Genomic DNA, 15,294 nt, shown 5'->3' on the forward strand with positions numbered 1-15,294 from the left:
TTGAACAGTCCCTGGCATAGTGGCTAGCAGCTATAATCCCTACAAATGTGTGACAGACTGAAGAAAGTGAATCACAGTTTTGAAGTCAGCCTTGGGTACATGGTAATAAGTCATTTTTTAAAAAATCATACAGAGACTAAGGCACTGTAAATGCAAATTTGTGACATTTTCATATCTTCCCTTTTCCCTGGTAATATTTTTTTTTATCAAGGCATGTACTAGAGATCTCATCTGTTTTCATCTCCTTCCAGGAGAATTCCTGAGTTTTGCTGATGACTTACTCTCTGGCCTGGGCACATCTTGTGTAGCAGCTGGTCGAAGCCACGGAGAGATCCCTGAAGTCAGTATCTACTCAGTGATCTTCAAGTGCCTGGAGCCAGATGGTCTTTACAAGTAAGTAGTGATGGGTTTGTGGGGAGTATAAAGCAGTGAGCATGGGTTTAAGCCTGGGAGGGATAACAGGAATAATTCTTTTCAGAGCAGCCCAATGTTTCTTGGCTTGTCTGTATGTGGCCTTGGAAGTCAAAGGTGTAGAAGTTTCTGTTTAGAATGTAGACCACAGTGAGAGATGGAGGGCGAGTACTACAGGGCCCACAGAGGCCAGGTATAAAGTCTAGTATAGTATTCCTACTGATGAATAATCTGCAACCAAGAAAGGGATAGCAGTTTACTCTGGGTTAGAGAACAGTCTATTAAGGAGAACTGGCATGGCAATCCCTGCCTATTGCTTTCTTCTGTTTTTTTTTCATAGTATTTCTAATATATGTGTATGTATTTGTGTGTGTAAGCATATATTAAGATATACTGATATATATATATATATAGCTCACATATGTATATTCTTTGATATATGTGTGTGTGTCTATTTTTATGCCTGTGTTTATATATATATATATGTATATATATATATATATATACACATATATACATACATACTAGAATTTTCTGGAGTCATTGTATCAAAACCCCTAGAAGTCACTGTCAAATTCATTTGATAATGTCAGAGGAGACAGGAGGCTTGTTTTTTTTTGTTTCAAACCTAAATGAGTATTGTCATATCTGGAGGTAGCCATCATAAATAACAATGAAGATTTCTAGAGATTATCTCATCATTTTCCTAATGGCAAAATCACAATTTGCCTCTTTTATTACCCTAGAAATCTGTAATTGGTGAGATGTTAACTGTTTTAACAATTATTCAAAATTCTTTTATTTGCATTATTTATTTTTCATTTTATTCATTTACTCAACCGTTCATCTATCCTCCATATATCTTTCCTTCTGTCTCTTCTTCTACTCATCTATGCGAATAACGGATTCATCTGTTTATATATTCTCACATAGAGTTTGCATTTCACTCCCACATTCTCTAAGCATTTTTATGTCTTCTTACTGCACTCAGGTATTCTCAGATATGTAAGTGTAGCTCATACAAAAGACCCTATCCTCAGATAACTTAAAACATGACAGCAATATGAAAGGATACATAAAAATGGGTATAGTATATTTAGTTGTATAACTTTACTTAAGTTGTCCTACAAATATACCGATAGATCAAACTCGAGAATATCACTGTGAGCTGAGAATTCGACCTTTATCTCAAACTCTACAATCTCACAGTTGTTATGATTCAAAGTTTGTTTTCAATCATGTGAGATCAGTGAATGCTACCAAAACAAATTCTGCAGTGCACAGAGATACATGAACAAGTCGACCAGAGAAGTATGATGTACTCTGTGCCTTAAGGAATAGCCATTGTCTTGATGGTGAACACAAGGACTAGAAGCGGGCTTTGAGAGCATGACTTTCCGGATTCAGAATCAGTATGCACTGGATGTCTGGGCTGCAGTCACTGCACCTGTGCAATGCAGCAAGCATGCAACTAAAGCAAAAGCTGTAAGATCTTCTGACACTAAAAATTATGACGCTATTGAGAAAGTGAAAGTTTTAGAACGGTTCCTGATTCCTGGGTTCTGACCTATGTCCCTCTTTAAGGGCATACACTAGAGACAGAGCGATCTCAGTTCAAATTCATGCCTTTCTCTATATTAGTTTTCATTCTCTGAGCCTCAAGTTCTTTCTCTATGAGAATGTGTGTGTCTCCCTGAGACTTTCCCCTTTTCTTTCTGTCTGTCGCTTCATCTATCTACCTATTCACCTGTCCATCCATCCTCCTAGGCCCCTTGGTCTGAACCCCTAGGTAGAGTTTAACAAGTCTCAACTGTTACCTCTGTTGATGCCTAATTATGGCCATTACAAATTTCCTCAGTGCCTCATCTATCCTCCAATTGATTGGTCAGATGAATAAGCAGATAAGGAACAGGTCAGAACCTTACCTGGTGGCTCTCATCCATTCAGATAGAAGGAGTAGCCTTGTCTTTGGGTGGCACTGTAGCAACGTGGTGTTAGCTTACCTAATGTCTATAAAAAGCAATAAGATATGTTTATAAATGCCCCTAAAGCAATTGATGGTGAGAGCTGATGAATGGGCTACTATCCTTTAAATATGGTAAACATCTCCCCTCACTTTTTCTTTCTGCAATGGTCTGGTACCATCTCTGCTTCCCAGATCTTGGGGTAGGGTCTCCTTCCTTCCTCTGCTTTGGAAATGTGTTTGTAATGAGTTCATCTTCCCTATCTTTGGACACCACTTTGTTTTATTTATTTTCTTTTTAAATAGATTTTGATAATGGTCCTGGGATTTGAGCTGCTCTGACAGGGAGCCAAGGTGTTGCTTGGAACGGTCTCCCATCCCACTGGCGGCTCTCCTCCCGTGAAGTCTGACCGACTGGGTTTTGAGTTTTAAAATAGCCTCCATGTCTGTTCTTGGTGTTTCTCATTTTATGCTTGCTCATTCCTCAACAAAATTTCTTTTCTTCCTTCTAAGCCAAGAAATACTGTATGTGGCAAAAGAAAGAACACAGGCTTTGGGAACAGACTAGCCAGAGTGTGAATACAGATTCAGCCCCTGTGTGCTCAGAAAGTTTCACTCTTCTAAGTGACAAATTCTTCCTCTAGAAAAAAAAGTTGGTAGTCCCTCCTGCCTTATGATGTTCTAGAGCAGAGAACTTTATTAAGAATAACAAAACCACTCTGAGATTCCATCTTATACCTGTAAGAATGGCCAAGATCAAAAACACTGGTGACAACTTATGCTGGAGAGGATGTGGGGTAAAGGGAACACTCCTGCATTACTTGTGGGAATGCAAATTGGTACAGACCCTTTGGATATCAGTTTTGTGATTTCTCAAAAAATTAGTAAACAACCTTCCTCAAGACCGAACAATACCACTTTTGGATATATACCCAAAGGATGCTCAATCATACCATAAGGACATGTGCTCAGTTATGTTCACAGCAGCATTATTTGTCATAGCCAGAACCTGGAAACAAGCTAAATGCCCCTCGACTGAAGAATGGATAAGGAAAATGTGGTCCATTTACAAAATGGAATACTACACAGCAGAAAAAAATACTGACAACTTAAAATTTGCAGGCAAATGAATGGAGCTAGAAAACATCATTTTGAGTGAGATAACCCAGACCCAGAAAGACAATTATCATATGTACTCACTCATAAGCGGTTTTTAGACATAAAGCAAAGAAAACCAGCCTACAACTTACAATCCAAGAGGACCTAGACAACAATGAGGACCCTAAGAGAAACATAAATACATGGGAAGTAGAAAAAGACAAGATCTCCTGAGTAAATTGGGAGCATGGGGACCATGGGAGAGGGCTGAAGGGAAGGGGAGAAGAAGGGAGAGGAGTAGAGCAGAACATATAAGTCAATAAAATGAACAAAAAATAGAAAATAAAAATATAAATACCACTTGCTTCTGCAAAAAAAGAAATAAGAATAAAACCTTTTATAAGCACAGTTTGCCTGAATGCCTGATGAATAGGAGCCCAGCAGGAAAGGTTAACACTTTCCTCCTGTTCATCTTGATCTCTGATTCAATCCTTCACTATCACGGCCCTTTCCTTTCAAGGACTACCCTGGGTGAGCTAGTTTCAAGGAAGCAAGGTTAGGTCCTTAGAGCCCTGAGAGGTATCCTCTGGGTTGCTAGAGAAGAGGAAGGGATAGAGTCTGAAGGTGCAGCAACTTAAAGATGAAGGTGATTAGAGTCACTGCAGCTTGAGAGTTTGGGGTATCATAGTTTCACCATGAAATCTATTCTTAATCCCTGCCCCAGGACTCCTGCCCTTCCCAATTACTTGTGCCCGTCACTTTCCTTTTTGCTGTTTACAGTGCCTCTCCATTCTCTTATTGGTACCTCTTTATCTTACAAACTTTCTCTGGTTATTTTCCATATGGATTCCCGACTGGTTCTGTCATTTGCCTTCCTATTTTTTATTCTCCTAAGGTTTTATTTATCTGAGTGCATCTCAGTCGCTCTACTCTATTTCTCGTTTGAATTTTTGGCTCTGCCCCCCCGCATCCAAACTCCCTTTCTTTGCCCTAACTTGGAAGACAAACTGCTTTTGTGGCCCCTTCACCCATGCAATTTTACACAGTGCTTCAGGGAGAGACCAATTGGAGAAGTGAAGGTCAAGACTGATTTTTTTGTCCTAAGCTCACCCTCGTGTAACAAACAGAAACGTCTGCAGCCCTACCCCATTGAAATTGAATTTCCTTGTTTGCTCCATTTGTTTTGCTTTGAAAGAAAACAAACAAGAGAAGAAAATGGAGAGAGTCCCCCAAAGGTCCAACAACGGGGTCAGCTTCTGATCCCCTGGCTCGTTGGAGTGCAGAGTGGTCTTGGGTGGGAGTGTCCACTTGGGCCAATGACTGAAGCCAGGCGAAGCATCTGTGGTCCCTGTCCTTACCTGGCTAGGGGCCTAGACAGTCTTCTTGCAACTGCTTTCCAATTTCCTATTACTCAAGGTAATTAGCCTCCGTCTTGTCTTGGCTGCCTTGCCTCCTCTACTAATGGCTGGCTGCCAAGGGGTCCTCAGTGAACATGCCAGGAGCAGCCAAGCTTGAATCCTAGGGTGGGGAGGGGCTCATTCCCACACATTCAGAGGCTTGCCTCAGGCCCACCTTCACCTCTCTGGCTTCTGTTCTATGAAAGGAATGCCAAAGGAGCCTGGGTATTGCATCCAAGTGCCAGCATCCATGGTGGGAACAGAGTCTCAGGGGAAAGACTTTGTAGGGGTGGGTGGGGCTGGATGAGGAGAATAAAAACTAAGGCCCTGGAGGAAGAAGGGGATTGCATAAAACAAGGTTCTGAGGTCAGAAGGCAGACAGCCATTTTTGCTGCTCAATACCACCTTGGGCCAACTCCTCCTCCTCCTCCTTTTCCTTCTCCTCCAGGAATGAAATTCTGCCTGCAAAGAGAAAAGCTAAACTCAGTGGTCCAGAGGCCTATGTCCTTGGTAGATGTTAAGAATCCAAAGCAGAATTCTGATTCTCACACTGTTACACCTTTACTTTCTGGACAAGGAAATGGCAACACTCTTCCATGAAGAAGTCACTGTGCCAGGAACCAGGCAAGGCATGCACATGATCACCTGTAATTCTCACCATAGTCTGATGACATGGCTGCTGTGTTCTTATCTTCACCCATATTGCACATGTAGAAACTGGGGTTTATGAAGTAATGATTTTACATGAAGTCACATAACAAAAAGGACTAGAGCTGAGTCCACATCCCAGCCGATACCAATGCACATACTATGTTCTACTTATGCTCTTGCCTACACATGTGGATGGAATTGTAAGAAGAACCAGAGGGGGGCTTTGTGATAGCAAGCAACGCTGGTTACGATAGAAGGAATACCAGACTTGGGTACCAGGAGACTTAGATCACAGCCTTTGTATGTTTGTATCAGGCCTCATCTTTCCCATCTATATAATAGAGACAGTTAACCTCCTCTATAAACTAGGAAATAACAAACTGTACTTCTAGAGGCTGTTCTAAATATCACATGAGATATTAGGTGAAATGATAGTTTGATATTTCCTTCAATTGTGGGCATGTATAAAGGGTTATCAAGGAAAAGCAATATAAAAGACAAAGGAGCTTGTGAACACACATACCCAGTAACATACATACACACACACACACACGATTGGACCTCTTGAATAGAAAGAGGTAAGTTTTCTCTTGACTGAAAACCTTTGATTTAACCACTATATGGCCTTACACAAGCTTCTCGACTCTCTCTGTCTCATGTGTGAGGTAGAATCCTGCAGGACCTACCTCACAGGTGAACCAATGCATGAAAAGGGCACAAAACACTGCCTCACTCATTCTTGGAGCTTGACAAAAAGCAGGAAGAGTAACCACTGTTATTACTATTTGTGGTGCCGTATTTTACCTAAAAAACAAAGCCTTCTGTGGTCTGTTAGCAGTCTGATGCTCAACACGTTCCAGTGGCTGTGCTCATCCCTGACGATGGCCACTTCCCTCAACACTTTCCAGGAACACCTAGTTCTTTCAGGTACTTTCGGCCAGTGCCCACTTTCTCTGTTTCTCCCTTGATTCTCTCCACAGTGGTTCCTCACTGTCCTTCCAATTCTCCCATGTCGCTATCATAGATCCACTTGCCTCATGCAGTTACTAGAGCCATGATGACTTAGTGTGTTTGTCTCTCATCTGTCCTTTCACAGTGGAAGTTTATAAGAACAAAAATCTATGCCTTCCTTGCCATGCCCATTCTTGATCTATGATGGATGTCAGGTAAAAATCCAATGAATATTGGTTGAATATTGAATAAATTTCTAATTTAGTGCAGAAATCTAGCTCACACCCACTTTTCTAAAGTCACTCACAACTCTCTACTCCCTCCCTTACTAGTCAAGCAATTCCCATTATGTACTAGGTGATGATTCTGCTGCCATTACCCCACACCTTCTCTGTCTCCGTGTCTCCCTTCCTCATCCTCTCTCTTTTCTTTCTCCTTTAAAACCCCCATTTGAATCATTCCTTTACAGATTTTTTTTTTATCCAGGTAGAGTAATTAAGGCACAGAGGGACTTGGAAACTTGACCACAGTCACAAGGAGAGTAAATGGAGAAGCCAAGATATACCCTAGGCCACCACCAATCCTGTGCCTGGGGCTCAAGATTACCCTCACTAGATTATGATAAGAATCTGACAAGGACATGACACAGGTCAGGACATGAAAAGGGGACCTTTTACACAAAGATCCTTGCACAGATAGGATGAGAACAATATATAAAACTAATTTTTAGTTTTTCCATTAAATACAACACAACCTACTCCAGAACTTCTAGCTTTGTTTTGCCCTGTAGTCTCACAGCTCCATAAAAACAGTAAAGCCTGAGGGTCTGCAGTGTGCAGTCTGCCCAGAAACAGAGTCCCAATGCCATTTTAGGTGCCTTTACCCCCATCTTTCAAGTGATGAACTGTTCCCTAGTCTCTAGACTCCCATGTCTCTGTGAAGAAGCTCTGGCAGCTAACCAAATACTCTGGAGTCATAGAGCCTTGGTCAGAGTGTGTGGCCCATCTACCACCCTCAGGCTACCATTCATTCCTGGATATTGTCTAGGAAGCCCATTCCAAAAGCAGTTAAGACACTACCATGGGCACTACAATTCTGTGTTAGGCGACATTCCAACCTTTTAAAACTTACATTCCTATCCTACCCTCTTCGTTTCCTCTCCTCTTGCCAAGACTCAGCACAGAATTTACTGGAAACAGAATGAAAGTCATCAGAGTCTTCTAGGGCTAGCTTTCAAAAGTGCTCGCCCAGTTGATGAGAGGCCAGCAAACCAAGGGTCACCCTGTCTCTTGTCCTAAGTGACTATGAGACCTTGGCCAAGTGATTTATGGTTAAGATGTCTGGGCTTATCCATTTGTAGAGACTTGAAAAGATAACCTCCAAAGATATTTTCAAAACTGAGAACTTGTATGTCTCTATAGATTGGAAGAAATGGAGAGATACAACAAGACTCTAGTCAGCATTAGTCCGTACAAGAGACTTTCATTCAGGATAGAGCTACAGCTCTCCCCGTTTCCCTTGGCTTCTGAACCAAGTCCCAGACATGACCCAGACAACATCTGAGGGACTTCCAGCTCCTAGGAGAGAGGAGATGTGCAGGAAAGAAGTCTTCCTGGCTGGTCATGCTCAGTGTCCGAACCAACATGAGAAGAAACTGCTGCCCCAATGGCTCAAGAACATAGGAGGCAAAGAAGCCAGAAGGGGCTGGATGTGGTTCCTGCCTTGCTCTTTTCTGACTTTTTCTTTAGACTACAAACTTTTCTGCTATTTTTAACTCCTCATTCGCCTTTCCACCCTTCATTCTTTTCCTATTTCCTTCAGGGATTCCATTCTTTCTTTCCTTTCCTTCTTCCCTCTGATCCCACGCACAGCCTCCCATTCTTAATCTCATCTTTGCTTTCACTTCCATTCTTTTCTTTATTGCTTGCGTTTGTTCTTTTCTGCCCTCTCCCTCACTTTCCTTTCCCTTCCCTTAGTCAAGGGTGCCACTTTCCACCCTGTGTCACTCTACCTGCTGCCTGTTTTTGACTTCCTCATGAATCTCTCTTTTCCTTGCTGTCTCCTTGTCTGCATCTTTGTTCTTTCTGTTTTGCTCTTTTTGCTTATCGTGTCTCATTGTCTGCCTTGTACAATCTCAGGAGCTTTCTTTTTCCACCATTCTGATCATTAACTCCATTCGCTTCCTCTCATGTCACACCCCTACCTATACACCAGAATCAGTCTGTTATCAGCCACCACCTTAAACAGTCAGCTGAGCATGGCCAAGCATACCTGATGTCACCAGGGGCCAGAGCCTCTGGTGTCTCCCCAGTTGGGAGGTGTGTGAACTGTCCTTGACCATGGTGCCCAGCGTTATTGGTAAGACAATGAGAGTGAGTGGGGCAGCTTATAGACATAATTCTCCTCAACATCAGGTCATACTGACCTCTCCAGAATGCACATTTGGGGCCCCAGAGAGGAGAGCTGTCTTCAAGCCAGAAGCAAACACAGCCCTGTATCCCTAGCCAAGAGAGACTCACAGAGGAAAAATAATGCTGTTCTTCAGCCGACAGACAGCGAGGCTCCTAAAGCCTGCTGGGGACTCTAAGGCAGGCTGTTTATTTCCTCGACCTGTGTCAAGATTTCATCCAGGAATGGGACACCAGCCAGGATTCCAGAAGGACATGGCACCGACTGCTCGTAGGAACTCGTAGAGGATAGAAGGGGGTAGATACTGACTTTAAACTACAAAGATAGTCCGTGAGTGACAAGCAGAGGAGCTGGGCTTTCTCTGCAAGGTGCTGAGGGTACTGGGGAATCATCAAATCCTTTTGAGGAGATACGGAATGGATTTCAACCTGTGCTTTTAGGTCATGAGTCCAACTATAGTGTAGAGAATAGGCTGGGTGGGACTGAGAGTCAGAGAAACTATCAGATGCAGGGAGAAAGTGAATGTCTGGGCCTTATAGTTTGGGACTCAGTGTAAAAAATGTGCTGGGCCAATATGGAGCCGTATGGCTTAATTCGTTTTCAAAATATCTAGAAACAGCTCCTTCTTTACTTCACAAATAACTGCAGTGTGAAAAGCTGTAGGGAAGGTTGCGTTTGCTGTCCATTCACAAGGTGCCTCAAACTAAGGTAAGCACATTTGTGATAACTTACTATGGCAGTTAGAAGAAACTGACATAGCGATTGAGGCGATATCTGGTAGAATTGAGAGTATGAAAATTAGACAAGAGGAGACACTGTGGTGCAGAAGAGAACACAGCTGAATCATGAAGGGCCAGGGTGGAAGAGGTCGTGTTACACAGAAGACAAGGGCCTCATTACCAGTATTGCACCTTCATGCAGGACACGAGGGAGCTCCACAGTAAAGAGGCTCTGCGGTCTGAGCTCCATGGCTGGAGGGAAGAGGTGACGTCCAGCAAACTTACAACTGGTCACACAAACAGTGTATTTGTAGATCACAACTCAAGGAAGTTAAGGTCATTTTCTGTGTGTACAGATGAAAAGATCAAGATCCTAAAAGGCCTGTATTTTCCATAGGCAGACAGAGCCAGGATTAACATATAGACTCTAGACCCATGGCTCTTTACAGGATGCTGGTACTACCACTGTCTATGTTAGCATCACCTTTAGGGACAAGCTCAGAGATAGCTCAGCATGGGAACAGACTTCTTCCCTGTAGAATGAAAATCCTCACCTAGGCTAGTTCTTAGGAACAAGGACAAAGAGCCTTGTCTATTCAAAGTGCACATTCCTCACCAGTACCACAAGCAGGCGGGTGGCAAAGTTCTCTCCTGCTTTGACTGAGACTCCAGAGAAGAACCCAAGTTAAAGGCCAGGTCTTCTAACCTTTTCTTGTTCCTCTAATCTTGGCTACAGGCATAGGCCCTGTACAGAGGCTTCCCTCTCCCCCAGTTACCTCACTTCCATCTGTGATGGAGGAGGCTTTGAGCAGACTTATGGTGTGAAGATGTCAGCATACTGTAGGGGATCAGCAGTAATGAAGTGTAGAGAGGCAGAGGCGAGACAAAATCCTGACTTCTGAGATTTTTTTCTTTCTGCTGTGTTCTCTTTTCTCCTAAGGACAGACCCTTCCATTGGAACAATAACAGCAATCCATGTTGATATTTGAAGTACAGAATAACAGTGCCTGGGAGTACAGATATCACCCACCCAAACGTCCCCACGGCATACCCTACGTCACTCAAAATCAGAGTGAATCGGATTGGGACTCTTAAGTCTACGTTAATCCATATATTACTTTCTTATCCTATATACACGCATCCATGTACCCCAAATTGTCTGAGGCTAAGGTCATATAATTGAGACAGACTGCCCTAGGGTCATTCAAAACCTCACATTATTTTCTGATGGTATAAGTGTTTATTTTTGAAGGGATGTCATAATTTCCATATCTGTGTAAAATAGAGATATTGCTGCTGCCTACTATAGAGGATCTTAGTATTTGTTTCTGTTTTTATTGAGATCAGATCTCACTCTGAAGCTCAGGCTGACCTGGAACTTGTTCTGCCTGCCTAGCTGGCCTTAAACTTGGGGTCTCCCTGCCTCTATCTCCAGAGTGTTATAATTGAAGGTGTAAACCACATAGCTCACATTTTAGAGTTTTGTTGTGAAACAGATCCAGGGTCATTCACCCATCTAGAACTCCCAGGCATAGTGTAGCCTACAGAAGATCAAATGTACCAAATGCATGTAAGGGTCTTCTTTAAACGGGAGTGTTTTGAGACAGGAAACCAGACCCCGTAGACATTTTAATCAGGAAATGTACCCAAGTTGGGGTCATTTTCCCATAATGTGTGATAAAAGGTGTTTTATGCCTCCTTCTGATTATCCTTTACAAGTTCCTTGAACCTGTTATAATATAGTTCTTGTCTTTAGATTCACAGAGAATCTGCCATCGACCAGTAGTAGGGCAGACTTCAGAAATCATGGGTTTCATGTCTGTAAACTCATAACAACCAAATGGCCTCCACTTGGTTGATACCTAATTCAGCAGACACCGAAGATCAGTAATAAACAATACTCCCTTGCAGAATGGAGTTAGTGTTTGATGTAAACACCTGTAGCCATTAGCCACAAACAAAACATGACATGTGCCTGCCTGCCATTACCATCATCATTAACCATCTGTCAAGCTTGACAGCTGTATACCAGCATTGCTCTGAGATCTTTGGGTCAACTAACTCTTTGAAGCTTAGCAATGTTGCTAAGTACCTCTATGGCAGTTCCCTATTTTGTAGATAAAAAGAACAAAACTTAAGCATTACTTGTCAAGGTCACGTAACTGATAAATGGCAGAACATTGATTCTAACAGACACTTTCTGAGTGCCTCCCTTACCCAGAGATTGAGTTACACTTTGAAGTTCTATGGCTTTTGCTGAATGAGTTTCACCTGGTGCTGAAATCAAATTTGTAACAAGCCAATTACTGAGGCGTAGAATGGGGTTAGTCCCACAATGAAAGCATGGGAGTTGAGTTATAGGGAAGCTGCAATCTGTTATAGCCAGCACTCCTAGGAAGAGGCAGGTGTCTTTGACCTTGGTTTTGGTAGCTCTGAATGGGAGAATGGGGATGTTTACATCCTAAGTAGAAGAAATGGTTGAAACGATGCACTGGAAGAGTCCCATGTGGAGGATGATGGAAAGTTCACGATAGCTAAGCAAACAAGACTGGAGGAGCCCTATGATGCTGGCTATGGTGCCATTGATGGGCTCTGAGCAGCAGCGAGAAGGGAGAGTGGCTGAAAGAGATCTACCTATGGTATATGACTTAATAGAGGAGCCCTGGGCTGCGAGAGCAGGGGCATGTGTTTATCGTTGTTCTGGTAAGAGGCAATTGCTCAAGACTTAGATCTGTGTCAGGGGATGAGAGCAAGAGACAGATGATGAAAGTCACAGGGTATGGGACAGTGACATGCGGAGTTTCCTTTGGAAGTCTGACCAAGGACCACTAATCACGTAGCCTAGCAGGAATGGTAAGGGTCTAGATTAGAAGTTTTTAAATTTCAAGCTTTAAGTCTGGATTCAAATCCTGACTCCACAAGTTGGTCATTGAGTAACATCTGAAAAATTGCTGAAGGCCAAGTCAAGAAGATTGCTACAAGTTTGAGGCCAGCCTGGAATACACAATGAGTTCCAGGTCTGTCCCAAACAGACAACAATACTGAGACACCCCCTCCACCCACCCAAAGCAGTATTTTCATTTGAAAAGCAGAAAGAATAGTATATTGTACATTAAAAATGCACACGTACAATTTAAAAGAAAAGTTTCCAGTATCAGTTCCTGACACCCAGTAGGCCTTTTATTCATGCGAAGTCCTTCCTGTGGTCTTCACTCTCCCTGCTATCCACATTCACAATAATCTCATCTCCTCTGCTCTCACCATAGAGTCTGCTCTTTCGCTGCCCGACTTCCCTCTGTCAGCCCTCTTTCCCCAGGATGCCAGAAATGAAATAACATTCTTTGCGTGTTTGTTTCCCAGTGCCTGGCAGCCTTCCTGCAGACCCCTGGCCGGGGCAGGACTGATTTGCATTAGCATGTGCAGGCCAGGGTGAAGGGGAGGGAGAGGCCCTGTTTACAGGGCCTTTCAGCAGGCTCTCTTGCCAGAGAAAGGAGAACTGAGTGCTTCTTTCTGAGAAACATTCGCAGATTAGGACAAGCAAAGAAGGCCCTCGGAGCTGCCCTGCTTGTGGACGGGTTGTGGCTCAGTCTGTTGCATATCTGACCCTGGGGCTGTGATTGACTCCTCTCACCCTTATCGCAGGCCAGGAACTTAATACAGTTGAATTGTTCTTTCTGAATCGTGTCTCACTTCTGTAACAGGTTGAAGAGGCATTGCTCAGAGCAAGGAGGACATTCAGAAGCCACAGGAGAAATAAACAGCAGTTTTTCTGGTTTTTTGATGGACATGAAATCCACAAAAACAGCCTTGAGGGGAAAAGGCAGAGGTGGCCCCACAGATTTGTTTTTTGTTTGTCTTAGCTTTAATCTTGTGAAGTTTTGCATATTCTCCAGTTTAGCAGGGTAACTTTCTTCCAGGAACCTCAATATTCTTGTGCAGCTCTAGATATCCAGGGGCAGGCCTGAGGTGTCTCAGGAGTAGCCTTGCTAGTATGAAGTGTACTGCTCCTGAAGGCAAGAGTTACACCATTTCTAGACAGACAAACCAAGTTTCCTGCTTTTGGTTTAATAATCCTCTGTGTGTGTGACTAAGTACTGAAGCTAGGGCCTTATTCATGCTAGTAAAGCACCCCACTGTTAAGTTAGATCTCTAACCCCCTACCCCTCTAAGACAGAGTGCCATGCCACTATGTAGCTCTGACTGTCCTGGAACTCACTATGTAGACCAGGCTGGTCTCAATCTCACAGAGATCCATCTGCCTCTGCCTCCCAAGTGCTGGGATTAAAGACAAGGACCACTACTACTCAACAGCCTCTTATTTATTTATTTACAGATACAGTATTCCCTTGAGTAGTCCAGGTTAACGCTAAACAGAGTCTGTAGCAGGCCTTGAATCTGCCATCCCTGCCTCAGCTTTGGAGGAGCTGGGATTACAGGCCCGCACTAACAGGTCTGACTTTACCAATTTCTTCTTGGTCTCCTCTGGTTCTTCTCTGGAATATGTTCTCTCCAACTAAGATTTTCTGCTTCTGTTTCACACTAGTGTCTTCATGGAGTTGCAAGAAAATAATCAACCATTTGAATCACGAGCACTTAAAACATGCCTTCTACATACAAGACACCATTCCAAATGTTTTCCATAAGTAAGCACACCTAGACCTCTCAATGAGGACAGTATTCCATCATTGCCAGTTCACAGACGAGAAAATCAAATCCCAGAGATGTAAAAATATTTGACAAAAGTCAATGTCAGAGCCAGGATGTGAACTCACACATACCGGCTCCTGAGGCCAAGTTCCAAAACACTTACTAATTCGGAATCCACATTAGCATCTAATAAACACCTTGGACGCAAAGCCTATGTGCTCACCCACCGCAGGACTTTGGCACATACCACATTTTGATTAAATTTTTTTTAATCTCTCAATTGCTCCCTAGAATGGCACCCTCTGACCTGTCATCTAAATTATCTACCCAAATATCCTTTCTTGTGCTAGAGTGGGAAGTAAAGAGAACGGGGTATAGAGAGTGTTTAGTTTGCTTTTATGTATATAATTAGTTAGCTGCACACATAGAGGACTCTCCGCATTGTACTGTCTTCTACTAAGCCACATAAGGGACACACAGAGAATTGAAATGTAGTACTCATCGTGACAAGTTTCCCATTCTCTAGGAAGGAGCCAAATGTGCACGGGCCACTATGTCACAAGTTAATTAATTGGTAGCTGGCTTTGTAATATACAGATTATGAGCTATGGGAAAAACTGGTTGAGACAACAAAGAAGGTTCTGTTTGTTTTGTTTTGCCAGGAAATAAGCCCCCTCCCACTTTACCCAGCCATTAGTCTCTAAGCATTTGCTCAAATGTAACTTCCTCCTTATTGGCGTTGGTGTTTGTTTATCCCACTGGTTTGTGTCTACTTCTTTGTAGCTTTCTGCCCTGCATTCTTGGAACTCGGAGATGAACGAGACGTTGCCTCTGCTTCCATGAAACTCATAATATGTGGTCAGTGATGTGAGCCCTCAGAGAAGCAGGGCCTGTCTGCCCTGGGAAAGCTGGCTGCCAAGAGCGACAGAACATTGACATTGAACTTTAGAAGGTGATTAGGATTTGTAAGATTGGTAGAAAAAAGAAAATGGTTTTCCAGGGACAGGAAGTCTCATGTGAAAAGTTATTGAGAAGCAGGACAACGTGT

General features: G+C 43.0%; 1 protein-coding gene across 5 annotated transcripts in view; it reads left to right on the top strand.

Annotated features, from left to right (window-relative positions):
• The window catches only part of Astn2 (astrotactin 2), a 987,955-nt gene that overhangs the window by 935,528 nt on the left and 37,133 nt on the right, over nucleotides 1-15,294 (top strand). For all 5 annotated transcript variants that reach the window (XM_057784267.1, XM_057784266.1, XM_057784268.1 and 2 more), the window contains one exon: nucleotides 252-393. In XM_057784267.1, coding sequence (XP_057640250.1) covers nucleotides 252-393 — 142 coding nt within the window. The remainder of the gene's footprint in view (nucleotides 1-251; nucleotides 394-15,294) is intronic.

Source organism: Chionomys nivalis, chromosome 11, assembly GCF_950005125.1.
Source record: "Chionomys nivalis chromosome 11, mChiNiv1.1, whole genome shotgun sequence".
Taxonomy (NCBI): Eukaryota; Metazoa; Chordata; class Mammalia; order Rodentia; family Cricetidae; genus Chionomys; species Chionomys nivalis.